Raw genomic sequence first — 27445 nt, forward strand, 5'->3', positions numbered from 1 at the left:
AAGAGAAGAGCGAAATATTCAGATTCAATTCTTCATTTAATGCAATGGTGGCTTTGAAAATACGTGGACGGGGGTTCATAAGTACAACGCCTTCAACCTTTGAGACATAGAGATTTCTTTTAACAATCACTTATGTACATCATAAAGGTTGAAATGGCAATGAATGACCAATTTCTGTTTTATTTGTATGAGAGTCCTTATTCTCCTACCACAGGGCTGAGTGGTTTCAAACCATCATAAAATAAATAAATTCAAAATAAATTCATGCTTACAAAAATCCCCACATGCCAAATGATTAGTTCTCGAGTTATGAAGAAATTTGTATTTCATTTGTATGGGATCTCCCCTTCTTAAAGAAACAAAGGTTATAATTCACCATAGCAAATCCCCCCCCCCTGTTCAAAGACGGATGGGTCTCATTATACCATAGAAAAAAATCCTGTCTTCTAAGACCCTCACATGCCAAATTTGGTTCTATTTGCATTAGTTCTAGAGTTATGAGGAAATTTGCATTTCATTTGTATGGGAGCCCCCTCCCTCTTAGAAGGGGAAAGGGTCTCAGTACACCTTAGAAAAAATTCTTACCTCCAAAAACCCCATTTCAAATTTGGTTCCATTTGCTTGATTAGTACTCGAGTTATGAGGAAATTTGTATATTATTTGTATGGAAGCCCCCCCCCTCTTAAAGAGGGAAGGGGTCTCAATTTACCATAGAAAAAAATCTTACCTTCTGAAACCCCTACATTCCAAATATGTTTACATTTGCTTTTTTAGTTCCAGAATTATGAGGAAATTTGTATTTTGATTTGTATGGGAGCCCCTCCTCTTAGAAGAGAAAGAGGTCTTAGTACACCGTAGAAAGAAAACCTGCCTTCTGAAACCTCCACATGCCAAATTTGGTTCCATTTGCTTGATTTGTTCTCGAGTTTTGAGGAAATTTGTGTCTCATTTGTATAGGAGCCCCCCTCTTACGCCCTCCATAAAATTTCTCTCTTACCCCTATAAAATTGCTGGTCATTTTATCTATTCAACGACATATAAATTGTTCAGTTTTGCTCAGTAGTTTGGTAGTTTTTAGCATTTGAAATCTTTCATTCAAACGTTACACTTCTATTTTCGTTTTCACAAAGTACTACCCAGTTCCAGTATAGTAAACAAAGACGTAGTCCTACGTCAAAATAGAATTGGTTCTATTAACCTGCAAACTCGTTAGAAGATTTAGCATTAAATATTGCATTCTATAAGTTCTATTACTGTGTGGGTCATAAAAAACAAAGCCTTGGGCATAAAAGCGAAATAAGGTGCTATAACCTTGGCTAGGGACCGGGGTATCACTTAACCTTTATTAGCAAAGATCCTCCCAACAAAAACAAAGATATAAATACTCAGAGACGGTTGGTACGAGACGTCCCCGTTTCTTCATTCCCTGTAGATTTAGAAATGCATCTATGTGTGAATAACTTATTCACACAAGATTCATTTCGTATAATCATCTTTGCGGCAATACTTTACTGTTGGCCTGGCCGATTAAACATTTGTAATAAATCTCTGATATCTTGCAAATGGGCATACAGACAAGAAAATAATTTAAACTATTTCTATGATTAGAAATAATTAAAATTATTTCCAGGAATCCTTTATTGTGGCTGTGATGGTATTAATAATAATAAGAATAAGAAAAGCAAAGCCTTAGGCATAACCGTCTTTAGACATTACCCTTCTTTATTGTCAGACTTCGCAGCTGGCTGTTAGAGTACAGGACAGTTACGGGGCTAGTGCAACAAACCTACTGACTCTATCTAGCAACACCGCCTAACCGAGATTCGAACATACGACGACTGGCATCGCACCTCGAAGCTAACTGCTGCTTGGTTCATAAATTACACTAAATACTGAGATTTGTTCACAATTAAAATTCACCACTAACTATTCACTTTTTCGTCGTCAATTTAATATTTTTTTCGACCTTTCCACTTGTCGAATCACTCGCAAAAGTTAACTTGAGACACATAAACACACTTTGACTTACCGCCCGACTGTAGTCGGTGATTCTAAAACTTCCTCGCTACCGGTGCTTGCCACGGCAATCCAAAACCACTTTAAAACATCAGTTTTGCTTGAATCGGTTGCCAGCGTCACTATTTAGCTAAACGTTAATCGTTGAATGCATTTATGTTGCCGTCGTAACCGTAACCGGAAAAGAGGGAGGCCAAAGAGAGTCTCTCAATGTTACTCAGGTCCTGTTGAAAAGTTACGCGATATCATTTTTTCTGGCAACTAAATAACCAAAATTAAATTCATAACTCTAACGAAGCGTACATTGGCCCTGAAAAGGACTGCTTTATTTTTCTGCTGCTCGCATATATCGCGTTCCTGATCAGTAAGATGTTTGTGTGCAGCAATAGAGGTTTTTCGTCAGATCATACCCCTCCTTTTCTTATTTTTTCTCGAAAGTACTCCCAATACGAGTGACAATAGTGCAAAAATAGATTTTATTCGTTGACTCTAGAATTTACTACGATTTTTTGAACAATGCAAATTGCAAGAATGTTGAGTTTCTTTTCACCAAATCACGAATGTTGAGTTTTAAAAAATTCGTTTCGACTGCACTGTTCAAAAACCAAAATTTTCAGATTTTCTGGCAGCATTGCACAACAGTTTTTGACATATGTGTATCAGCGGTTGAGTGAAAAGGACAAAACGAATGAAAAGCTAATGATTACCTTCTTTTTAGTTTCGTGTGTTGCTTGCCACAAGAGTAAAGAGTGGCACAAATGGTTTCGAACTGGTGAAAGTAGAGGACACTGGTACAAAAAGGCATGTATTCATCCGAGAAGTGACGGGTTGAAATATACGTATTTTAGTTTTTCATTTTTACAGTAGTTAGAGGCTTTAATAAAGAAAGTTTTGTACGGGTATCATTTCTAAGAGTCAAAACCGAACATTTGGTGAAAAAAATTTTTGACGGAAAACCTCTTTTGCGTTGATTCATATTTTTAAAGCGGTCTGCAGACGAGGCGACTGCAGACGAAGTAATACGGAGTAATAGGGCGGCATGTTTATTCTGATAGCAGCAAGCCCAAGTAACAATTTGGGTTTTATTACACTCTTATAACGGCATTTAAGACCAAAATTAGTCTTGAAGACCACCATAAGAGTACAATAAAACCATAAATATTCCATAAATATTCGAATATTTCGCTTAAAAAATCGATTAATCGGACGAATATGAAAAATTAAGGGGGTTATTCGCATTTTTTTATCTCCTTTGAACAATTCGATTAAGAAATTTGGTCACGTGTCTAGCCCATCGCAGCCTACCATATTGTACGAAATGCGTTTATGTATTTTACAGCAGCGGATTTTCGAAAAAAAATCATTTCAGTAACATTTTCACATTACATAGCATAAGCTGCTCTTTTATATGCAATTCCATACAGCACACAAGCTACGGAACTAGAACTCCTTACCTTACGACAACAGCGCGTTTAATAAACAGCGATCGTCTGAATTGATTACTACTGACAAGAATGTCAATAGCAGTCTATCCAATAGGAGGAAAAAAAATCAAGCAGCTTGGGAAACGTCGCTTCATTTCAGTTTCGATAGACGTGCGTATTATGTATATCAAGGCAACCCGCGAAGAATACGATAAATCGATCCCAATTTCAGTTAATTGAATGGCGCCGCTTCGGAGCATACAAATGTCAATGAGACAATTTTACTGGTTAGTTTGTGATAAAAGAACATAAGCAGAGTCAAATCCAAATCGCCTTTCATCCGGTTTGTTGCATAGTTTTTCAATTAAAGACTATTTTCTTAAAATATTGATGTGGTATTCTATCTGAGCCGAAAGACTTCTTCTTTTGCACGAAATCTTGGAATTATGTTAGGTATATCTTAATTTCTTTTCTTCCACATGCTACAAATGCTCTGTTCATGTTTAAACAAGGAGCTGACCACATGCTCGTCTTTGCATGCATGTATCAAGTTCTCAAGAATGGGACATGTTTATACGTGTTTTACCATGCAATTCAGCTCAGTTGCAAATTTCTTGTGAAACACACGTGCTGCAAAACAAAACTGTCAACAAAATGAATCAGTGATTCACAAACGCAAATGCAGCTTTTTAATCCACGAGACGGCAACCACCAACACGGGAGTTTTTGTGCATTTGTCAGTTTGCATTTAGTTTTCATTAATACTCTTGACATTGCTCTTAGAATGATGCAATTTATGGGGTATAATTCAACTAGCTACTGACTCAACACAGTCGCTTGCCATAAATATAAATCTTTTAACTTGACAATTTTGTTCGAACAACTAGATAAAACTAGAAATAACTAGTTTGCCGATTTCAAAATGCGACGCCTGTCATACCTCTCCTCCTGTTAGTCCTCCTCCCATGTCACGTTGGAGTTTTACCAATTTTTTTTCAACGATACAGAACACCGGATGGTGCATTTTTTTCGGATACGCGTCGCTCTTTCTGGCGGAGTGCGCACGCAAGTCGGAATGAAGTCTGTCCGAGTGTCCGAACGTGTACGTTTTGCTAAGCAATCAGTACCACAGCAACTGACCGGCGCGAAAACGTGGTTGCGAACGAATGTCGTCATTTCACCAAAAGCGCCGCTGCATGCCATAAAAGATATACGATAAACAGAGGACCGCGCGGCGATGACCAACGCCGCCGCACCGTCCATAATAAACGTAAGCGCCAAAAAGCGACCATCCATCGCATCACCATCGGCGGTGGCCGCATAGCCTAAAAGGAATACAAATCCGTACCTGCACTGTAGAAGTTCTGCAAAATCCCGGGGAAACTAGCGAACAGTGGGCGTTTAGAGCACCATTACGATGCAAACTTGTTTTTGGCTATATGAATACGAACGTTATTGGAATTTTGCAGGAAGAAACATGTGCGATCCGGAATTTCTTTACCATTGCTTGCAATTTTGATTGTGATTATAAAGATGAATATTCGTTGAATAGTTTGGGTTCCAGGAAACAAGCTTGGCGCATAAAATAACGATTTATGTTTATATGATGTCATAAAAATAGTACAGCAAGAAAAAGCCAGCGACTATTTTATTGATTTTTCTTCGAAATAAAATGTGATTCACTAGGTAGGTACTTATTTTTTCAACATAGTGATTAAATACAGATTAGCTATTGTGATAGTTAGCCTTCACAGTAAAAGTAGTTTAGAGTAGAGTAAAGTAGAAAAACCTATTAAGATTTCTAACGTCTGGCTGCTTACTTTAAATTACCTCACTTCCATTTTACATTGTGATTGACGCTCCTACCGTATACTGAAATGTTTGAAAAACAAGAGCTTTTAACCAGTTTGAACCCAACTTTCTGAGACTGATATGGGCAGATAATGATAGCTTTGCTGAAGCGGTGTCAGTAAAATAATTGTAAAATCCGCTGCCTTCAATCTAAAAACTGACACAGTGACACTACAAAACAGATCTAAAGAAGGATGAATATTATTGGAACAATATCTTAAACATTTTTGCGTATCCCCTGGTATCCGGATTCTGTTTCTACACTTTTTCCGACCAAACAAAAATGTAATTGTAACTCTATTTGATTTTCTGTGCCGAACTATAGTCCTTCAATACCGTCGGTTCTGGGCTGCCGTTTTTCAATCCTCTTGAAAACTAGCTAGACATGTATCATTCATGCCTGAAGGTCTTTTGCATTGCTCTGCGGTTGATTTCGATGATATCGATATCGTTTGCCGCATATCGATATCAGGTCAGACAGTACATCTTCTTGCTTTAGTCCATCTAACGTTTCCAACCCAGCTTAGCTTTCACTCTCTGTCCTGATTCATTGTTTTGCCCAACCATGGTCGTACGAATCAGCATAACAGTTTCGTCGGAAGACCACGTTCCAGCAATTATTGGTCACAGCTTACTTCGTTTGACAGAATCGTACACCGCCTTGAAGTCAATTAACAGATTATGATCTTTCTTGGAAGTTGTACTCCCGAAGCTTAGCTAGCAACTGAAATAGGGTTAACATCTGCCCGGTCGTGGAGCGACTGTTATAATAAACAGCTTGGGACTTGCCAACGTTGCTAACGGTGCTATGCATCGATACTTTTTACACACAAGTCGATGTCCTATTTAAAGGGCAAATCTCCTGCGGCGTTTGTTCTCTCCATTCAACAGCGTCAGCAAGGGTTTTATCAAAAACATTCCATCAAGAAGACTGGCATCTCTTCCTCGCGCCCATACAAATGACAAGCAACAGAAGCAACAGCGCATCCCTCCCGACAAAAGTTGAAGCTGAGTACATATATTGGTGGGAAAATATGTGTGCGAGCGTGGCAATGCATTGCATACGTGTTTGTGTTCTAATATACACACACTAGGATGTGAAAGTTCAAGTTTAACTCGGCAGATAGCATTGCTGTTACTGTCGCTCGACATTTGGCAGAGTTGCCAGTCTTCTTGATGGGATGTTTATGGTTTTATCCACCTGATCACAACCGACGTTTTATCAGCAAGCAGGTTGCCGGCACTATTATTACACATTACAGACATGGCAAAATTCCTACTCGTTACCGTTTTGCAGCAACTCCGTGCATCATTCCTAGCAAATTGGTTCTCTGTCGTCCCGTTACGTAGAATTGTTCCAAACTTCTGTACTTATTCGTTTTGAGAAAATCCGTTATTTAATTGGCACTTAGGATAGTTTCAAAACATCATTTCATTTCTGCCAATTTTTTGTATTCTTTTTAAACTACTACCTTTTGAACCTAAAAGTGAAGCCATATAAACGTCCTTTAGAACTTGATCCTTTTTTATCGATAGACTTCGCAGCCGGTTATTAGAGTACAGGACAATTACGGGGCTAGTGCAACGATCGTACAGATTGTACGGCAGGACCGCCCAGCCGAGATTAGAATATACGATGACTTACTTGTTAGGCCATTATCATGCCTCGAAGCTAATTGGGCGGGCCTTTTGAACCGCTTTTTGATAATTTTGGCAAATTAGGAAGCACGAATTGTCCTCAACAAATGTCGAGAAAGTGCCGCCCGAGGTAAAAATTCAGCCCCGGATTTAGTTATGTTGTTAGTCAAGTGCCATTGAATTTGTACCAAACCACAAATATGCTCAAATGAGTTTGGGGACAAAGACAATCTTTGAAGCGATCAGTAAGTCTTAAAATCATCAGCATATACCAGTCTGCACTTAATTTCAAGAGCAGAGGCAATGTCGTTTTATAAGAAAATAAACAAAAGTGGTCCCAAGGTAGAGCCTTGCGGTGCACCATATTTATTTATGGACGATACCTTCAAACCAAGTTCCACTGGCAGGAATTAGTCACACAAATACGACCGTAATCATGTGACAAACTGTTTCAAAGCACCCAATCGTGATATGGTGTCGAAGGTAGCTTTGAAATCATGTCTACATGCATCTTACGTTCCGAATTATCGAAAGTGTTGAATTTTGATTTTAAAATATGATGATGATGGAGCGTACCTTTTACTCGTAAGTACAAAGGTCTGAGTTAGACGGTTTATTTAAGCACTTCTTCTTCTTCTTCAGCATAGAGCCGGGGTGGCTTGTGCTGTTTCAAGCACTCGTCTCCATTCGACTCGATCTTGGGTCACTCGTCGCCAATAGTCCTCTCAGAAGTCGCAAATCGCTTTCGATCTAGTCGAGCCATCGTGCACGTTGGGCCCCCCTGTTCCTGGTGCCGGTGGGGTTGTTGAAGAGGACTATTTTCGTCGCACTGTCGTCCGGCATCCTTACGACGTGTCCGGCCCACCATAGCCTGCTAACTTTCGCTAGATGTACGATGGGAGTCTCCCCAAGCAGTGCCTGTAGCTCGTGTTTCATACGCCTCCGCCACTCTCCGCTTTCAGTTTGTACTCCGCCAAATATCGTCCGCAGCACTTTCCGCTCGAACACGGCGCAGCATCATGGCTTCAAGTCTATAAAGAACTACCGGTCTAATAAGACTTTTGTGCTTTGTTAGCTAAGTACGGCGGCGTACGCTTTCTGATCGTAGCGTTTTACGAAGGGCAAAGTAGGTCCGATTTCCCGCTTGGATGCGCCGCTGGATCTCCTTACTAGTGTTGTTGTCCGCGGTCACCAGCGATCCCAAATACAAGAACTCCTTCACCACTTCTAGTTCGTCGCCGTCAACGGTTACCGTCCGTGCGAGACGCGCGTTTGTTGCCTTTGAGCCTCTTCCTTACATGTATTTGGTCTTCGACGCATTTATTTTTAGTCCAATTCTTCTAGACTACGCTTTCAGTCCGGCGTAGATTGCCTCCGCCGTCGCAAACTTCCTGGCTATGATATCGAAGTCATCTGCAAAACCTAGAAGTTGGCTACCCTTGGTAAAAATCGTGCCTCTCGTTTCGATGCCTGGTCGTCGGATCACCCCTTCAAGAGCGATGTTGAACAGCATGCAGCATAAACTGTCACCTTGTCTCAACCCTCGCCGCGGCTCGAAGGGACTCGAGTGTTCCAGAGATGCGTACGAAACACATCATTCGATCCAATGTAGCTCTGATCAGTCGCGTCAGTTGTTCCGGAAAACCGTGTTCGTGCATTATCTGCCATAGCTTGTCTCGATCGACTGTATCGTATGCTGCTTTGAAATCAATAAAGATGTGTTGCGTGGGCACGTTGTACTCCCGACATTTCTGCAAGATCTGTCGGATAGTAAAAATTTGGTCCGTATTTGGTCGGTTATTTAAGTACTAATCAATGAAATATACATTTCGATCTGGTTTTTGACACAGATGTAAGTTCCTGCGAAATTATTCAAATAAAAGACAAATATTAAAACAATGTCGCCAAATCAACAATCTCTTGTGCCAATTTGTCACTGCTCATCAGCATCATCACTGATTGTTTTCAATGATTTGAATGCCTTTCCACAGTCTTTTTCAAAAGTCGCAATAGAACCCGCCACCTTAACTCGTCTCGGTGTCCATACTGCACCGCACCATACCTCATCGTCTTTGGTACGATTTCGACCTGTGCCAGGTTGTAATTCACTGACGCCATATTTAACCAAAATATGCTTGACTACTCACTGACGCCATATTTAACCAAAATAAGCTTGACTACTCAATCATACAAATTGAAATTTTTTTCCAGGTATGGCCACGTAGAGGCGCTAGGTAGGGACTTGGGATGACTAGTGCTATGTTGGGCACTTTTTCCTAGTTGCCTGAAACTTGTACAACTTTCTGGTCCGTCCAGGTTTTGATCCGCAGGACCTGACTTGTGTCCAGATTCATTCTTGTCTTGAAAGGTAACCTCCTCACCGACCACAATTCCGAATCACGTTATGAACTGCTCGGATGCTCACGTCTTCCATTTTTGCCAACTAGCTCAGTAAAACTTTGCGAATTGTGCACCGTTTGTGTACGATCTGATGGCGCGTTTCTGAGGAAGTGTTACGCATTTTCACTGCACCATCGTGAACCGACAATTAAGACAATTGTTTAAACGTTTGCTGGAAGCAAACAGTGGCGTGCCAAACCCCATGCTTAGACATCCTTGGTCAACCTGTAGCTTCTTTAACCTCTATAGCTCTGCGTAGTTCCTTATGCGCTTAAAGCGATTTGCAACTTTCATTGTTTGAAATCATCTTAGAAGACGATTCTGTATCGAATGAAATTTTAATTAACTACATAGCAAACTGTTGACATTATCGGCAACATTGAGCAATCATTCCTGTTAATTGTGGTTATGTTTTCAAGCCGGCTCTGTTCGGTGGTGGCTCTGATTTAATTATAGCGTTTACTTTTGAAATTTTCCATTGAGTTTGATCTCGCTTCCCGGTGCCTAAATTTAGCTTGTAGTTATTTCCTTTCTTATTAGTTATGCGGTACTTCTTGGCATAATCGACAACATAGTTGCGGTTGATTTTGTGGGGTTTCCCCCCAAAGCGTGGAGTGCGTGTAGAGAGACTTGGTAGAAATCTCGTTATAGGACAAGGAAATTTTTGTTGTTACTCTGTAACAAATTTTCAGCATGGTGACGAAAATTAGCTGCTTGAATCATACTGGACCTGTTTGATAATAAACCGATAGATGTGTGTTTGAAACATTGAGCGACCAGCTCATACAGGTGCTTTTTCCGAGAATCTCCTTCCTTATTGTCCTGTTTCAGTTAGTAAAATAAGTGTTTTACGAACAAGTCGTTCTTTCAGACAACATAAGCTAACTTTTGGGATAATTTGATAGTAGCCATATTTAGCGATTCATTGGTAATTTGCCAGCAATCGCCGGTATGATTTCATATACTCATTGTTCTTGTCGAGTTCTATCTCTTTCCTCTCTAATAGCTAGATAATGCAATCGAACTGCTTTTAATCAACAGGCAGTTTCTGTCGAAATACATCTTTTATAGGTATGTTTTCATATCTTTCCAAAAAGTGTACGCTTCTACATTTGGATGTTTATGTCCTAAAATTAAGGATACACACCATATATTATTTTCTAGCTTTATTGATTAAGCAGCTAAGCTACTAATTAATGACGCCTTGTTTATTTTACTGTGTTTACATTAATTAGCTTGCCGTTTATCGATTGCTTCTCAGTACATGTTAACACAAACACAAATCCATTTTGACGTAGATTATCGTTTTTATTTTTGGTATACTAGATATTGACTATTCGATATCACTAAAATTAGAGTGACGCTTCGATTCTAACATCGTTATTTTTTCCGAATGAACAATTTAAAATGTGATATGTACATTCAAAAATTCATCCGATTTAATATTCATAAACAAAACGAACATTCAAAAATAAACATGAGAATTGAGGAAATCTAAACATCACAATATCGATCGATTAACGGGCACAATGGCGTTATACTACAGCTCTGTTATGACTCTAAATCAAGTGGCGGCACTAATAATGCTACAGCGATTAACAGAACTATTCAAGCGTTGGTTTATTTTTCTCCACACTGACTGTCATAATATTATTATAAATAAATACCTCCCGCACAGTTCTGCGTATTGGATAAGTGGAAGAATAATACAGACCGCTGCTGGGTGTTGTGACCTTCGTATCGCACAAGTGGCGGCGGCGGTGGTTATCAACATGATTGTTAGAAAGTGGAAACGTTCACGAGTTCGATTGCTTCACTCACTTAGAAGCATTTTCTTGAATCGGAAGTGGGCCTTGTGCGGTGGGAACCAGTACCTTTTGTAAATATCGGAGATTGAGCTGATTAACGGTACAACCCCTGCTTCCAGGGGGTGTAGGCTGAGTCGCAGGTTACTTTCACGGTTCACGGACACTCAAGGAATAGATATCAAGCCTTGAATCATAACTGTACCTGTGAAATAAGGAAAAATAAATTGAATTGATTGATGATAAGTGTGTTTCACAATACGAACTTACCACAAACCACAAGCTTTATGATGAGGCTGCAAAGGTTCCGGATTCCAATGCTTCTCAAGAAGATTCTCCAGTTTCATGTGACGAGACGACCATTGTGACGACAAACTGACCTTAAACTTGTTTTCGCTTTAGCTTGCCAATTCAGGGGAACTGATAAGCACGGTTTCAGCATTACAATCAATGCTTCTAATTATCTTTGTTCAACGTTTTGTTTGTCAGTTGAGATTGAACCACTCTTCTACAATTCTGCACAATATGAATTAGCATCAGTACTCTAACTCCCAACGATTCCGTCATTTTCTGGTAGTGTTTACCTCTTTCCTAGTAAACAGCTCAATAGTGTATCTTACAGGAAGGTAGGTTGTCATTCTAAAAAATCTAAAAATGCGAGGGTCACGAAAAGAGGCTAGGTTTTAAGCACTTATTACTCAGCGATTTCTTGAACGATATTTAATATTTTATGCAGAAATCGATAAGAAAATCTTCTATGCGTCAACTTCAATAAAGAAAATTATTGATTCATCAACGCGGTATTAAAAGATTCGCAACTGTCATGCTTTATTTTTGTCATTTTCTGTACATTTGCTAAGAAAACGAGGTATTTTTACTAACACAGACATCATTGCGTGCATTATCAGTGCAGTTGCAGACAAGCGTGCACTTGATAAACCCTTGATACATTTTTTTCTCACTACTGAAAATTTAATTCTTTGGAATCATTATTTCCACAATCTCTTAACTTTCCAAGCACGGACGACATAAACGTACGCTACTGTGAAGCAATTTCTGTGCCTTGACATTGGATAGTTCAGTTGGAAATCAGATTGCTTTTTGAGCATTATTAGGTAGTGGAACTGCAAACCAATGTCTTTTCATGAAGAGTAAAATTTCTTTTTCTGGTTTAAAAATTTAATTGGCAACTTTGAAGTCATTTTTATACGTTTTCTCAATTTCTGAAGGACGGAGGACGAAACTCTAAGCGGACTGAATACCATGTATCAATTTTCGTACTTTGACGCTTGCAACTCAGGAAATAGGATAAAACATGTCCAGACGGAAGGGAACACTGGATATTGGAAAGCAGTTTACTTTTCAATCATTGTCGTCAGTACAACTGCAGTTTTTATATATGTTCCTTTTTTGTCTAGAAAACCAATTTATGAAAAAATCGTCATACTAAATTATCTTAAACATTTCTGAATATTTGAATAAAGCATTGCTAAATCTTACGTTATCAATAAACAGATAATACCCCATCAACACGTGCTCTTCGCGGTCATTCGATTCTAACGTCTATTGTACATAAAACGAAACGGTTTCCTAAATGACGTGACAAGTGGTGATTAAAATCCCCGGAATAAGATAATTAGCTTATTATTCGACCACAACGAGAGCGATTCATCCTCTTCACACATCTCATCACTCATCTAAACAATATGAACAGTGGTTATCATTTTTACGCGAAGATAAATAGGCACATTTGAAACGGCATTCGTTATCACCAAGCGTGTTGTTTGCAGAGAAAGAGTTTCCACGAGTAGTAAAATGCCCTTGTGGAATACACCAGCTGACAAATTTCACAAAGATCTTCAATTCTGGCTGACTCATCGGTGATTTTCACGTGCGACACATAAAGGTGCTCTCAGTTGACACAGTAAACAACTCTACACAGTAAAACGGTTCAATTAACGGATGTAACTGTGGGTGTGACTGTGAAACCAACATTTTTTTAACACACAGTCATGATTTCATCAATGAGGCAACTACCACTGCATGCCATAAGTTGTGAAATCCTTATCCAACCAAGGCATCGGAACGGTGGAAAACCATGCGGACGGCAAGCAACAATGTACAAACTCAAGTAGCACTACACTTGACTTGAGCGATATTTTGAAAGCGGAATCAAGATACTGCACACCGTAAAAATTTAAGCTTTTTTCCCACCACCGCTTGCTCAAAGCACATGAGCTTGAATTCTTAGTCGAACCGACAACCAGAATCATTTTGGAGGTCAAAATCCGTACCTGTACACCATCAGGTTGTTAGAGTGGCTCGTTCTAGAAAACATGCGGGAATCGATGTAGGTCATTGTTATCCCTTTAACCACCCCCGCAGTGATTGTGGTGATGACTGCTGCTGGCGCGTGGGTTTTCCCCCAGACATAATATACGCCGCCGGTACGCAACGTGGCTGGTCGTATATTTGAACTTTTGCCAAAAAATATGCATACCTACCTCCTTTGCTTTCGTTCGTTCTCGATTTCGTCATAATACGGAAAGCACCGAGCCGACGAGCAGACGGGACAGTCATTTGATATATAGACATGTAGACGAAACTATTTTGTGCGTCGTTAAAATGGCATTAGCCAAGGAAGTGAGAGTCTCGTATTTTTGGTTGCTGCTTTGGCGAAAGTGCGATCAGCACTTTAACTAGAAGAGTTTGCAACGGGTATTGAATATCACTCAACGAGTTATATGGAAATGACTACCCAAAGGAATTGAGCCTAAAGTGGGTTCGATTACCCTCGCATAAAACCACGTTGCTATCGCTCGAAGGCTACGATTAAGATAGAAATGTGCGATATTACGGCCATGCCAGCCGTTTTACGATGCTGATCGTTGTAAATGCATTATCAAAAGCTAATAGCTAGCCGTGTACTTCCATTATTTGCAAGTCCTTTGCGGATCTGAGAAAAGATAACAACGCGCCACAAGGTACAATCTGGAACGAAAATATATTTTATCATGCATAAACCACTAAACTGGTTGTGATAATGGTGTAATAATTGATAATTTCGCAATAATTGGAGAAACATTTGTGTACCACAAATCAATTAGTGGCCTGACGCAAAGTAATCATGTGCAGATAATTGAAGGCTTACATCCGGATGAGAGTTCAAACGGGAGAACGGACATCCAGTCTCTTTTATAGTCTACGGAGTCTAGTATAATAAAATGGAATGTCCTTCTTGCATGAGGTCATCGACAGCTATGCAGGTGTTACTCACTTTGCAAAAAATCCTAATAAAATAAATAAACATTATAGTTTTATACGCACACTTGTTTCTACAGTTTTGAATCAACTACAAACGTTTATCGATACGGTAATTAAAAAGGCAAATAGTCGCCAACTTTTTCAGTATGCTTTATTTATAGAAACGTCAAATTTGGTAAGGGTTTACCAACTGTAATGGATGCTTGGTCAAGGTTAGACACTTAACAGTTAATCAGTATTCGAGAAGTGTGAATGTCTGGTTTGGTTGTTTAATTATTTATTTTACTGGTTACTGGTGACGGACCAGTCCGCTATTGAATCCAACACTGTTGCTTCGATCTAGGACTGTCAATCTCCAAGCATCCACTGTTTTGGCATTCAAATCAACGGAAAAAGTGTAAGATCCGCCAAGGATATATCATCGAAACTTGTTCAGTCTATTGTAGCATTACGTTAGACAAAAAAAGAAGATGGAAATGATCAACCTAATAAATTAATCATTTTGTAAGAAAATCTTATAAAGTTGCATTCGCACAACTAAATCATACGCTGCTTTGAAAAGTACAAGTATGCAGGTCGATTTCTTGACATATTTATCGAGGATTTGGCGCAAGATAGAGATTTGGTGGGTTGTGAAACGTTCGTCTTTCAAATTGCAATTTTATTCGCCATCTGTAAGGTTAATACCATCGGGAGGAGAGCATTTTGTATACTGAAACTTGAAATTGTAACGTGTCAAGCTTCTATAATTGTTGCAAATTACCCACAGTGTAGAAAAGCAGCAACGTCTCATGTCTCACGTTATCTCTGTGAGGAATTACGGAAAACATTAGAAGAGCAATACGTAAAGAGCATCAAATACAATTTTGCAAAGATGCTTATGGAAAACAGCTCACCAAAACCCGCCTCAAGGGAAACCGCTGTGCAGACTTGCTATGCCATCGATCTCCGGAACAGCTTCAGTTAAAGAAATAGAAGCCCATAAAATGAGTCGCACAGCATTACCAAGGTAACCAATAAGCACTTGTATAAGCATTAAATCAATCGTTCATTAGCATCCTTAGCATTTTATACTGCAAGTTGCTGTTTATCAGCCATTTTGGTAGTATAGCTGTTGTAAATTGGCATCCACAATTCTATGTAAATTATTCTTATCGATGACTCGATATCAGCTCTTCGCGCTTGACAGTGTCGTATGCTGCCTTGAAATATACGAAAATATGATACGTGGACACGTTGTACTTCCAACATTTCTGGAGGATTTATCGGAGGAGGAGGAAATTCTGATCTGTAATTGGACGAGGAAATGATTTTCGCTGACGGGTGGCTCCAAATAGAATGCGAGCTTAGCAAGCAAAGTACAACTTTGAGCCGACTCATCTTTATATATAAGAGCCTTGTCTGTAGCCAAAACGAGGGGCTTCGTGGTAATAATCGCCCACATTAAGCAAAGACTCAAACCAATCATACCAGGTTGCATTCCAGACGAGCAAAAGTAACGTAGTTGCACCTCATAGAGTTACATAGCGTTAGCGTTACATAGCGTACCTCCAATTTGCTCTCAATTAGATGCGAGGCGACGCGCGCAGGTTATAGCTAGTGATTTCATAATAGCCGACGATTTAGATCAAAAAGTCTAGATCACAAAAGGCTTACAGCTCACATGGCAGGTAACCATGAAACTTCGAAACGTAATCCGGAGATTGACGAACAACGGCAGGAAGACAAGTATGCGGTTCATATTGAGCCAGTCGACGATGACGGTTCGAGCAGTGAATCGTCTGGTTTGGAAAGCCATGAAACCATGACCTGCAATTGTGGCGTTTCGAATCAGAGAAATCCTCCAAAAGATAGCAGTGATGAATAGCGCTGTGTACCAGCCTGACAGAACGTTGTGGTTTACGAAGTAAGGAAATCGACCAGTATTGAACAACAGTGAATTTCCGAATTTCATGAGCTGACGGTGGGAGTCTATGGCATGGGCAAAAGTTCTCTTTACCGAAGAACTCCGAGTATATTCCACAAGTCCGACACTTGCTGCTACTACAAACCGAGAAATCCCCCGCATCCTCCACAGTTATCACAGAAAGGAGTTAATATCAGTGGGAGCGTGATGGAACATTATAAAATTGCCGCTTAGTCCACGGCAGAAACGGTAAAGTCTGAGTGTGTGAAGGAATAGGAAAACTAATCAAGATTTGTCACTGATGCAGAAATGTCAACTACAAGCCTCGAAAAAGTCGTTTATCAAACCCTTCAACTACGTCGTCAAACTTCAGCAACGTTTTACATCATGGCGACTCGAGGTGTTAACCTGAAACGGAGTCCTCCAACCACTATTTTTCTGACAACGGGACGAAGCGTAAGGTGGTTAGTGAAAAAACAAACTCCAGGAGCAGGTTCGTCAGCTTGTGCGAATTTAAACCCACGCCCCTCATATCGTCCGCCGTCCGTCACTCATGCGGGTGGGGTATGGGAGCATGTGGTCCACTTCTTCGAGGAAACGACAGTTTGGCTGATCACCGTAGATCGACGCAACGACGAGATTTGGCTCACCGTCATCGCGGAAGTAGAGGAGATATTTACCCCTCGGCTATTGATCTACGTCCCGGACGATCCTGAAAACCCTAAAGTGCTGCCTCCTAGCCAACCCTGGTATCAAAACTTAGCAGTTCCTATCATCCGTGCTTTATGGTTCAAGGGTTACGCAACACTGACGAACCATGGAACCAAAAGGGAAAAGTTGGGGTCGAATCCGGTTATAATTGGCTTCCTTTAAAACCTGCTTCAACCTGCGGATTCTTTGGTTCGATATTCGGTAATGAACTATGAAATTGTGCTTCCAATGAAAGCTGGGTGAAATATGTCCTGCCGCATGTTCAGACTAGGTGACTGGAGAGCAGTGAACCGTTGAACCCAGCAGATTTGGTTTTCATCGTAGTTTCAAAGTTTTCAAGTCGGGCAAGTCATTCCGGGCAAAGATGGACACATCAGGCAGGCTGTTATTCGCACGAATACTGAAGTATTTCGTAGGCCAGATGTTTCCCAATGAGCTTCTTATGTTTAGTAAATGGAAAGTCCTACTAACTTGACCCCAGGTAGTTCTCACTCAGCATATTTTCTTTGTATGGCTCGTTGGAATGCACAGACAGTTGTGGCATGTTGATATCTTTCCGTTGTCTGACGCAATGTTCGGGCAAAATCCGTTTAATCTTTTCGACGGTCAGTCTGGGCTCTTTATTTGTTGGTGGCGCTATCGTGATTCATTCCCCATTTAGCTGCCATAGATGTGGGATAATGCCCTTTTTCGATTTGCAGAATAAATTCAAAATCGCCCTGTTCATAAAAGGATTCTTTGACTGTGAAGAATTTCTCATTAGTAAACAGAATTTGTACCTGTGGGCATTCTGTTTGTATACCGCTTGTGTAACACATTTGATTTTGTTTATCGTTTTTCTTCAGTGTGGGCGAATGTAGATTTCCACTGTGCCTCTTGTATGTACTAAATTAATCCTAGGTCTTGTTTTGTAATGCGAGACATGGATGTTTACGATATTCTCATTTCCCTTGACAAGATTTTCTGTTGGCATACCGGTTATTTACGTAGATTTTGAATACTTTCCGGAGTCCGTATAGTGCGTGGGTAGCCGGATCGTTCATGATCTCGAGCTCTACCAGCTTCCTTGAGCAATTTTGTAACACAACGCACGAAAAAGTTGATAATACTAAGTGGTTCCGGCAATTGATCATCCCGGTAATTTGATTTGAATTCATGTTAACGCTAATTGTTCTTTTCGATTCGAGCTAAACATCACCAACAACCAAACTCACGCAATTTTCTTTTCCATTACAGAGAAATCACCGCTACCGCCAACCAGAAACCCTCCCCGAACGGAGCGAACATCATCAGGGAGCTGCAGTTGATCGGCATCACCGACCCGGCCGCATTCTTCAATCAGTTCAGCCCGTTCCAGGCTTCGTTCCATCGGTCCGGCGGAAAGTTCGAACACTTTGACTCGATTCGATTCTTCAACTGCAAAAAACTACGCTACATCTGGAGTAGCGAATCGAAACGGTTCCTAAAGCTGAAGGGATTGGACGTGGAAGTCCCGAGCGTAGCACTCCATCACAGCAAAGGTCTGTCGCTGTACGAGCAAAACGTTCGCCGGTTGGTGTACGGTAGCAACGAGATTCTTATTCCGCTGCGAGGTATCCTCACGCTGCTGTTTCTAGAGGTGCTAAATCCGTTCTATGTGTTCCAAATATTCTCCGTGTGCTTGTGGTTTGCTTACGACTATTACTACTATGCTACTGTGATCCTGCTGATGAGCGCCTTCGGAATCTCGCTATCGATCATTCAAACCCAAAAGAACCAGAAAGCTCTTTATTCGACGGTGAAGAGCAGCGACACTGCGACAGTGCTTAGGGATGGCTGCGAACCGGAGCAGATCGAAACTCGCTTTCTAGTGCCGGGAGATGTCGTCGAAATACCTGCCAACGGATGCACGATGCAGTGTGATGCGGTGCTCATTTCCGGTAACTGCATCTTGGACGAATCGATGCTAACTGGCGAAAGTGTCCCGGTTACGAAAACTCCACTACCGCTGAAGCGTGAACTGTACTACGATAAGAAGGATCACGCTCGGCATACACTGTTCTGCGGAACGAAGGTCATTCAAACTCGGTACATCGGCAGTGAGAAAGTTTTGGTTAAGGTTATCAACACAGGAAATATTACCGCCAAAGGCGGTCTGATTCGGTCCATCCTCTATCCACCTCCGGTGGATTATAAGTTTGAAAAAGATTCGTACAAATTTATCATGGTGCTAGCCTTCGTAGCGGGTTGTGGCTTTCTGTACACAGTAGTGACGAAGATTATGCGAGGGGTTGGAGCTCTGAAAATTGTTGTAGAATCACTGGATCTCATTACAATTGCTGTGCCTCCGGCACTACCTGCGGCTATGACTGTTGGTCGAATGTACGCCCAGAAGCGGTTGAAGAAGAACAACATCTACTGTGTTTCACCGAGGGCGATCAACGTGTCCGGCAGTATTGATTGCGTTTGCTTCGATAAAACGGGCACACTGACCGAAGATGGCCTAGACATGTGGGGTGTTCTACCAAAGGACGGTACCAACCATTTTCAGATTCCGTTGACGGACATTTCTAGGCTACCGATGAGCGAACACTTGCTCAGTGGAATGGTTACATGTCATTCGATTACGTTCGTCAATGGGGAGATGCGAGGAGATCCACTGGATTTGAAAATTTTCGAATCTACCGGTTGGATCCTGGAAGAGGCGAACGTTTCCGATGAGACAAAGTACGACTTGTTGTTTCCGACGATTGTGAAACCTCCACGAGGCGATCCGAATGCAACGAACCTGGAGCTGGATGTGACGTACGATAACTCGAATGACATCGGTATTGTGCGGGAGTTCTCCTTCACCAGTGCACTGCAACGGATGTCTGTGATTACTAGAAAATTGTCGGATAACCATTTCAATGTTTACGTCAAGGGTTCACCCGAGATGATCAACAGTCTGTGCAAACCGGAAAGTATTCCCGAAGACTTCACCCCTAAGCTAGGATTCTATGCGCAACAGGGCTACCGGATCATTGCGATCGCTTACAAGTCTTTGGATAAGAAGATGAACTACACGAAGATTCAGAAAGTGTCGCGCGAAAAGATTGAGTGTGATCTGGAGTTTTTGGGTTTTGTAATTCTGGAGAATCGGTTGAAGGCGGACACCGAGGAAGTGATCGATAGTTTGAATGCGGCCAACATACGGTGCATCATGGTGACCGGAGACAATCTTTTGACGGCGGCGAGTGTCGCACACGACTGTGGTATGGTGATGCCGGGACAAAGTTTAGTAACACTGACGGCGCATGCCGATAAGACCTATCTGGGGAAGTATTTCTTGAGCTACGATGTGACGGGACAACCGCAGTTAACTCAATCAGATATCATCAACGATAATACGGTTAGCGGGGAGAAGCGAAATGGAAACTACGCTTTGATGACTCAATCGAACAGTGTCAGTAGCTGTGAAACGATGGATACGTGCACGATTTCCACTCAGTTGAGCAATTTTGAAAAGGATGATCATCGGATAACCGTGGATGGTGTGGATGAAAAATCAGTAAGAGTAGATATGGTGGGGAAAGGAGGCTCCTTTAGGTTTGCGTTGACCGGAAAAACATGGGCTGTGGTTAAAGATCACTTTCCGGATTTGGTCCCCACTATTTTGACGTTTGGAACTGTGTTTGCACGAATGTCACCGGATCAGAAGCAACATTTGATAAGCGATCTTCAAAATTTGGGCTACTACGTGGCTATGTGTGGCGACGGAGCCAACGATTGCGGCGCTTTGAAAGCGGCACACACAGGAATATCGTTGTCCGACGCAGAAAGCTCGGTAGCATCGCCGTTTACATCGAAAAATCCGACAATTGCCTGTGTACCGAAAGTCATCAAGGAGGGACGGGCGGCTCTGGTGACGTCTTTCGGTATATTCAAGTATATGGCGGCTTATTCGCTGGTACAATTCGCATCGGTATTAATTCTGTACTCGATCGACTCCAATCTGACGGATTTCGAGTTCCTCTACATTGATCTTTTCATCATCTCCGTTGTGGCGTTTTTCTTCGGAAAGACCTCCTCATACGATGGTCCACTGGTTAAGGAGGTACCATCGAACTCGCTGATATCGTTAAGTCCTCTGCTGTCGCTGGCTTTGCATCTGATTGTGGCTTTAGGATTCCAAGTCGCCGGCTGGTATCACATCCAGTCTCAGCCTTGGTTTACACCGTTCAATTACACTGACGAGCTGGCGCTGAACGATTTGGGCTGCTACGAAAACTATGCCATTTTTAGTATCTCCTGTTACCAGTATATCATCCTAGCGATTGTATTCTCCAAGGGAGCACCGTATCGCAAATCGATCTTCTCCAACTACGGTTTCCTAGTTAGCATAATTTTCAACACCATCGTCTCGATTATACTGACCATGTATCCTCCAGCGTGGCTACACGAGCTGTTCCAGCTAGTTATTCCCGAGGACGACTACGTATTCCGAGCTTACATGGTGGCGTATGGGTTCGCCAACTTCCTGATTGCGCTGTTCATCGAAAAGTACATCATCGACGTGATCGCGTTCCAGAAGCTACGCTACCGCTGGCACAACATTGCCAAGTCCCGGCGTAAATACTTAATGATCGAGCAGAACTTCCGCCGAGAGGTGCAACACCCGAACGACTTTAAAACCGTGCTCGGCTGGTCCAGCGAGAAGTACGATTACTGACACCTCCTGTGGCGGGTGACGAAGCTGGTGGTTGCGGCAGTGATGGAGAACCATCGCTGGCCATTAGAACGGTAGCGACCGCCGCCAGCTGATTAGCTGAATGGAGTACTTTTGTTCTGTGTGTTTTTTTATATAACTACGCAATTGCTGCACCGCATAAAAGCAAACTGCCAACGTGTGTTTTTAGGTTCATCGGTTTCGTGAAACATTACGCAGCAAGCGTCGTATAGGGGTTGTCCTTAGGTTAAAAGTGGAATTTAGAGTTGTAAGTGCCATAAATGTATTATGTTTTGGTGAAGATCAAACGACCGGAAACAGGAAGTAAATTATTGGAACTATCACTTTTTCGAAGAAGGGCGACCGCAGCAAAAAATATACGAGCTAATGAGAAATGAAAAAAAAAATTACAGGAATTACAGCGCTGTGCAGAATCATAATCAAATAAGGACAATAATCAAAATTTGTATGAAAATCAAATATTTAAACCCAATCGGAAAGCTATTGAAGTCATACAGCTCTGCCTATATACCTATATTTTCTCTTGCTTCTGCACGCGTAATTCAGAGGATGCTTGTGATCGTGGGAAGGTTGAGGGATTTTTTGAATACTGAAAGATACAAATCCAGTAGAAACAAAGTGCAAAGATACTTTTTCCTGCATATACTTTTTGAGCAATCTAACCAAAAACGAGTGTTTACTATAGAATGACAGTTCTGCTTTGGTTTGCAATAGTAAAGTTTAGTCAAGTATTTTGATATTTTTTCTTCTTTCTGATCGTCTTATAACATTTGTAATAGAAAAAAACAGATGAATGCTACTTACCTGGTTATTTCCACGTAGTGTACTCACACCTGAAAAATGACAAGAAAAAAAAAGATTATCCATTGTGAATATATGCTACGTATATGAAAATAAGTAACGTATATAAAGATTAAACCTTCATCGAACGCAATACAATCAATCGCAAGAGATTTAGAACAACCATCGCTAGATGTCGCCCCGAAACAGAATCAAAACTCATTACATTCAAAAGTATTTCAGCATCTTCATGTATGTAGCAAGTGACTAAAGTTCCTCTGTTGAGCGTCTTAGTAGAAACTAAAAAATGCAGAAAAAAAGAAACTGTTTTCCTGTTAAATTCAACAATTTATTTGGTTATTCTGACAGACATGCATTTCGCCTATGACTTGTTTGTAGCTTTCATCAGTGTATATTTCGAATTAATGGTAAAGATGAAAAATGCATAACATAATTCCTCTTGTTGCTCGCTTCATGGTTGCTAGTCTCCAATCCTGCGGATTCTCACTGCTCACCAGATGGACCAAGAGCTGGCGTTGATGCGCCACGTCCTTCGCTCGTACTCGGGAGATTCGAATAGATTCGGTAGACCACTCGATTCGCTTCCGATTTAAAATCAGCGAACAAACGGTGCATGGGAACTCTGTATTTACCATCTTTTCAAAGGATCTGCCGCAGCGTAAATATTCACCAAACAGACTGGACAAATTCACACAAATCTGTTCACAAGAGTCAATAATGTCGATGGAAAATGCTTAGGAAGAGCACCTAGTGGGCGGTGGTTGTGATCGCAAAATAGTTCTTACAGTCCAACTTGTCACACCTTTCATTTAGGCCGGTCAAATAACTTCATCCTTTCATTCCTACAGTAGCTGTTCAGTATTCCATAAATCTTGCTTCTGCAGCTCGGCCATCATAATTAGAGCTGTGTCTCGCTTGTCCGTGATTTAGCGTGGTCATTCTAAAGAAAAAAGGTTGCTTGCGCTGTCATCATGCGACCAGAAGTCGTGCCGGAGTTGGTTACACGATCTTTTTGTTGGTTACTCGCATCCCAGTTGGCACCCCGAGAGGTAAGATCTCGCTAGCTGGAAGGTTAAGGTTCACTAAGTGGGAATTGTATTGCGCCTTGGATGCAGGCCAGTACAGATTTTTTATATTATTAGCTTTGATAGTCCTTTTTCCAGTCCATTCAATTCGGTGGTAACGACGGACTGCCCATTGGTGCTCCTTTCGATTGTTTGTAGCCTCTAAATGCGAAGTGGTTCTCTTTCATACACAATCGTGTCAGTCTCAAGTATCCTTCTACTTTTTTCTATATTCTCCTTTTTTATTCTACATAATTGAGTCCCATTCTTTCATTACTCGATTAACCCGTTGTACCATTTTGAATATAGACATCTATTATGGGCCGTTACTGATTTTCTACAGCATCTGTATTTTGTAGTCCTTCCTCCTTTTTCGTTATGATAACTTTGTTCTCTTTTTTGTCACGTTACGTATCATATTGATAATTGTTTAACTCATTGACGATACAGACATCGGGGTTTTTCCTTTTCCTTTCCAATTTTTTTTAATGACTCGACGAAGCTTACGCCTCTATTGTACATACCTTACGAAACAGTGTAATCGGTACGGTTTCAGTTTGTTCCAAACTGACAATGATAAAGTCTGCAAATCGTAGGCGAAGTACTTATCTGTAAGAATAAAAAAAAATAACTAGTAGACTTGATCCAGGAAAGGGTTTCTTACTTTCTTTACATGCAGTAATTGTTTTTCGACAACAAATGCGAGCAGCAGACCGTCAAAGATCGAAACCAATACGTTAATAAACTGTAGGCAAAACTCGCACATCAGGCGTATTATTAAACATTATATTCCCTGGCTATAGCTTGCCTGTTTGTTTTTTCGAATTGCATGCAAGGGAACAGAGCTTTTGTTCCACACATTCTCACTATTGTTAGGCGATAACCGAAAAAAACACTGCAAAATAACATTAGGTCATACACATACCTTCTCGGGCTTTCTCAGAATGTATGAGAATTGCATTTTTTGTGCAAAAACGGCGCATCTTGAGATAATATTAAGAGCAACCAATTAGCACTAAAAAATACAGTTGCATTCAGCATATAACTACCGATTATACGACACAAGTGAGGGCTAATTTATTAAAACATAGACGGTGTTGGTTAGCACTTTGCTACACGTAGGACAATTACCATACATTAAGTTTAACATAGTGCTTTTAATTGAACCGGGAATGCAGCGTTGAAACGGCCCAGTCACCTAGTGACTGAACCAAGTAACCACATACTTAAGCATTGATTTAAATAGAAATATCGATTATTCACATCAAGAAAATATTTATGACCGCTACAATTTTTTAGTATGATTTTTTTGCTTATATTTATCATCATAACTTGTTACTACATTTTAGCGAAATAGATATAGGAAGGCAGAAAACTAAATTTGGGAGGCGAACGTTATTTGAAAATGATTTGAATGTAAATCGAAACTAACAAGGTAGCAAATTTGCAATGCACCCAGAAGATATCAAAGAACTTCCTCACATATTAGAACCGGACATTCGTTTTGCGTGTATCACGGTAGCGTACGACACGTTTGAATCGAGTGACACGTAAGATAGACAACTTTTACCAGGTAGCAGTAGCGGCCAGAGTAGTTGTAATTGGTGCCGATTCACTCTTTTCATTTAGTCTCTGGTTTGATGTTGAAACAAAAAAGTGTGCAAATTGTTCAAAAAGAGAATGTTTACATTCGGCAGGACTTAATCAAATCATACTTGAAAAAAATAAAAAAATAAAACAAAGCATCTCTACAGAAGAAAATGTAACAGAATTATGTACATATACCGGGAAATATTTTACAACAAATAAAGGTTACTATTATATCACGAAGATTGTCTTTCTTTCTAGCTAATAGGCAACAAGCCCTAAACGACACCTAATCATATCTAAACAAACTGATTTGTTCTGAATCGGTGACTTTCCGTTCGGTCCACTGGTCAATCTGCTGCGCAAGTTCAGCGCTCAGTTCCGTCTTCCACCCCTCGGACTCTCCCCGTCGAATAAACTTGTAGTTGTCGTCCTTAAGCTTATCAACCATTCCCGTTTGCTTTAGGCAGTGTTCTACCCACTGCTGCCCGTTGACAGCCTGATTGTCTTTCATCGATTCGAACGAAAGATGCCTGGCCAGTGTTTCAAGCTGCTCTTCCGAGTATGACTTGTTAAAAAAACTGCAAACCTGCTTCAGCGTTCCCTTCAAATCCTAAAAGAGCATAAATTTCAACATTCACCTGAATACTTTCCAAAATCTAGTTGAAATAACCTTCTTCATATCTTCGAAGCACAAATGAAGCATATCATCTTCATATTCTAGATTGTAATATTCCAGCACATGCCGATGATAAGGGGAATAGTACTGCAGCTCGTTGATAAACGATCGCACAAACTGGTCCATCGTTCCCCGATAACCGTGCAGCGACACGGAATGATAATAGTAGGAAACTGCTACCGCTTTTGGATTCCGCCGCACATACACCAGCCGTGGCTTGACGGTCCATATTTGATCGGGTAGAAACCCTACCGGAAGGTGCGTCTTAATAAATCTCGGCGATTGCATTGAGAGAACCTCTTGAAAACAATCAATTCCCGGAGGCAGATCTCGAAGTCCATTAATTCTACGGAAAATAAATCACACCGCCATTAAGTCATATTTAAGTGCAAATAAACCACACTGAATGAGCCTACTCCATGAATGGAAAGCGTCTAACCAGTTTGTCCTTGGCTGCCTGCTCATAATCGAGGTCATTACAAATCAACCAGATCATTTCCTGGCACCAGGTAGTCCCACTTTTCGGGTACGTAATGAGCCACACATCGTCCAAACGTACGTCCATGTCCTTAATTCTCTGATCCAAAGTTTTGAATCTACAATGAAATAAACAATATCGAAATTTCCATTTCAAACGAGCACAAGTAGAAGCAAACCTTTTATTCAGACAGCATGGCTCCGGCTGCCAATCGGGCAGTGTCACCGGAATTTGATCGCAATCCGTCGGTCTTACCAGGACGTAATCATCCTCATTCCGTTCCTGCCAGGTAGCCTTGTACACAGGGTCTTCAATTTCGGTATATTCAAAAGCCATTCTGAGCTGCTAAGCTCTGCCTCTATGATGCGTGTGATGTTTTGCTACTGAACTGCGACGCGAAACCGATTACGCGTACAACACTCGCGTATAAGAGTCGACAACAGCTAGAGCTAAGAAACGAATGAACTTACAGCTACTAAACTGAGACTTGTATGTATAAGATAACCGGTTATGCTGCGCAATCGCATCGAACGTAATCTGTTCAGGCTGTTCTGGGCCTAGATAGGTTTGTAATTTATTGGAATGACTTTGTTTGCAGTAATAATCAACTTTTGAAGTTTGAAATGTTAAAATTTTATTTACTGCATTAGGTTGCCGGCAAGTGTTCGACCCAGATTAAAATTATAAAGATTCTGTTTTCATTTTCAGACATTTTCGAAGGGAGTTATTGGGTTAAGTCTTTAGTGATAAATCACTGCTCATATTGTACAGTTGTGCACAACTGCAGAGATATAATAGACTTCACACTACAGACTAATAAACTAAGAATATCCAATAATCCACAAGTGGAGAGATATAATAGACTTGACACTACGGACTAATAAACTAAGAATATCCAATAATCCTAGATGTTACTAAAATCCAGATGATATAAGTAAAATTCACAATAACAGTGATAAGAGAAGAGAGGAGAAAATAAAAAAATGGGAGGTTTAATTTGGGGGTATGCTGGCTATTGGGTAAGGTATATTTGAAGATGTATTTTGTTTTTTTTTTTTGGATCCAGAAATGGTGATTATTATGCTATTGGCAACAGAGCGCGTGGATGCTCTC

The 27445-nt window shown here is 40.8% G+C and overlaps 2 protein-coding genes across 3 annotated transcripts in view; one reads left to right on the plus strand and one right to left on the minus strand.

Annotated features, from left to right (window-relative positions):
- LOC128738820 (polyamine-transporting ATPase 13A3) overlaps positions 1–25412 on the plus strand; it is a 29176-nt gene extending 3764 nt beyond the window's left edge. For both annotated transcript variants that reach the window (XM_053834229.1, XM_053834228.1), the window contains exon 3: positions 18252–25412. In XM_053834229.1, the coding sequence (XP_053690204.1) occupies positions 18252–21705 (3454 nt within the window). In that variant the 3' untranslated portion in view covers positions 21706–25412. The remainder of the gene's footprint in view (positions 1–18251) is intronic.
- LOC128738821 (luciferin sulfotransferase-like) lies at positions 25287–26704 on the minus strand. Its single transcript, XM_053834230.1, has 4 exons — positions 26511–26704; positions 26271–26450; positions 25849–26200; positions 25287–25788 (listed from the first exon to the last, which is right to left on the minus strand). The coding sequence occupies exons 1-4, from the start codon at positions 26666–26668 to the stop codon at positions 25465–25467; spliced, it is 1014 nt and encodes a 337-aa protein (XP_053690205.1). The 5' UTR covers positions 26669–26704; the 3' UTR covers positions 25287–25464.
- Between the last annotated feature and the right edge of the window lie 741 nt (positions 26705–27445).

This window comes from Sabethes cyaneus, chromosome 2 (genome assembly GCF_943734655.1).
Source record: "Sabethes cyaneus chromosome 2, idSabCyanKW18_F2, whole genome shotgun sequence".
NCBI classification, from domain to species: Eukaryota; Metazoa; Arthropoda; class Insecta; order Diptera; family Culicidae; genus Sabethes; species Sabethes cyaneus.

Excerpts from the sequence above, each read along its gene's own strand:
- LOC128738821 (XM_053834230.1), bottom strand. The coding sequence starts at position 26,668 with ATGGCTTTTGAATATACCGAAATTGAAGACCCTGTGTACAAGGCTACC. Across the intron at positions 26,451-26,510 it reads CCATGCTGTCTGAATAAAAG|ATTCAAAACTTTGGATCAGA; the intron begins GTTTGCTTCTAC and ends ATTTCATTGTAG. Across the intron at positions 25,789-25,848 it reads GCTTCGAAGATATGAAGAAG|GATTTGAAGGGAACGCTGAA; the intron begins GTTATTTCAACT and ends ATGCTCTTTTAG.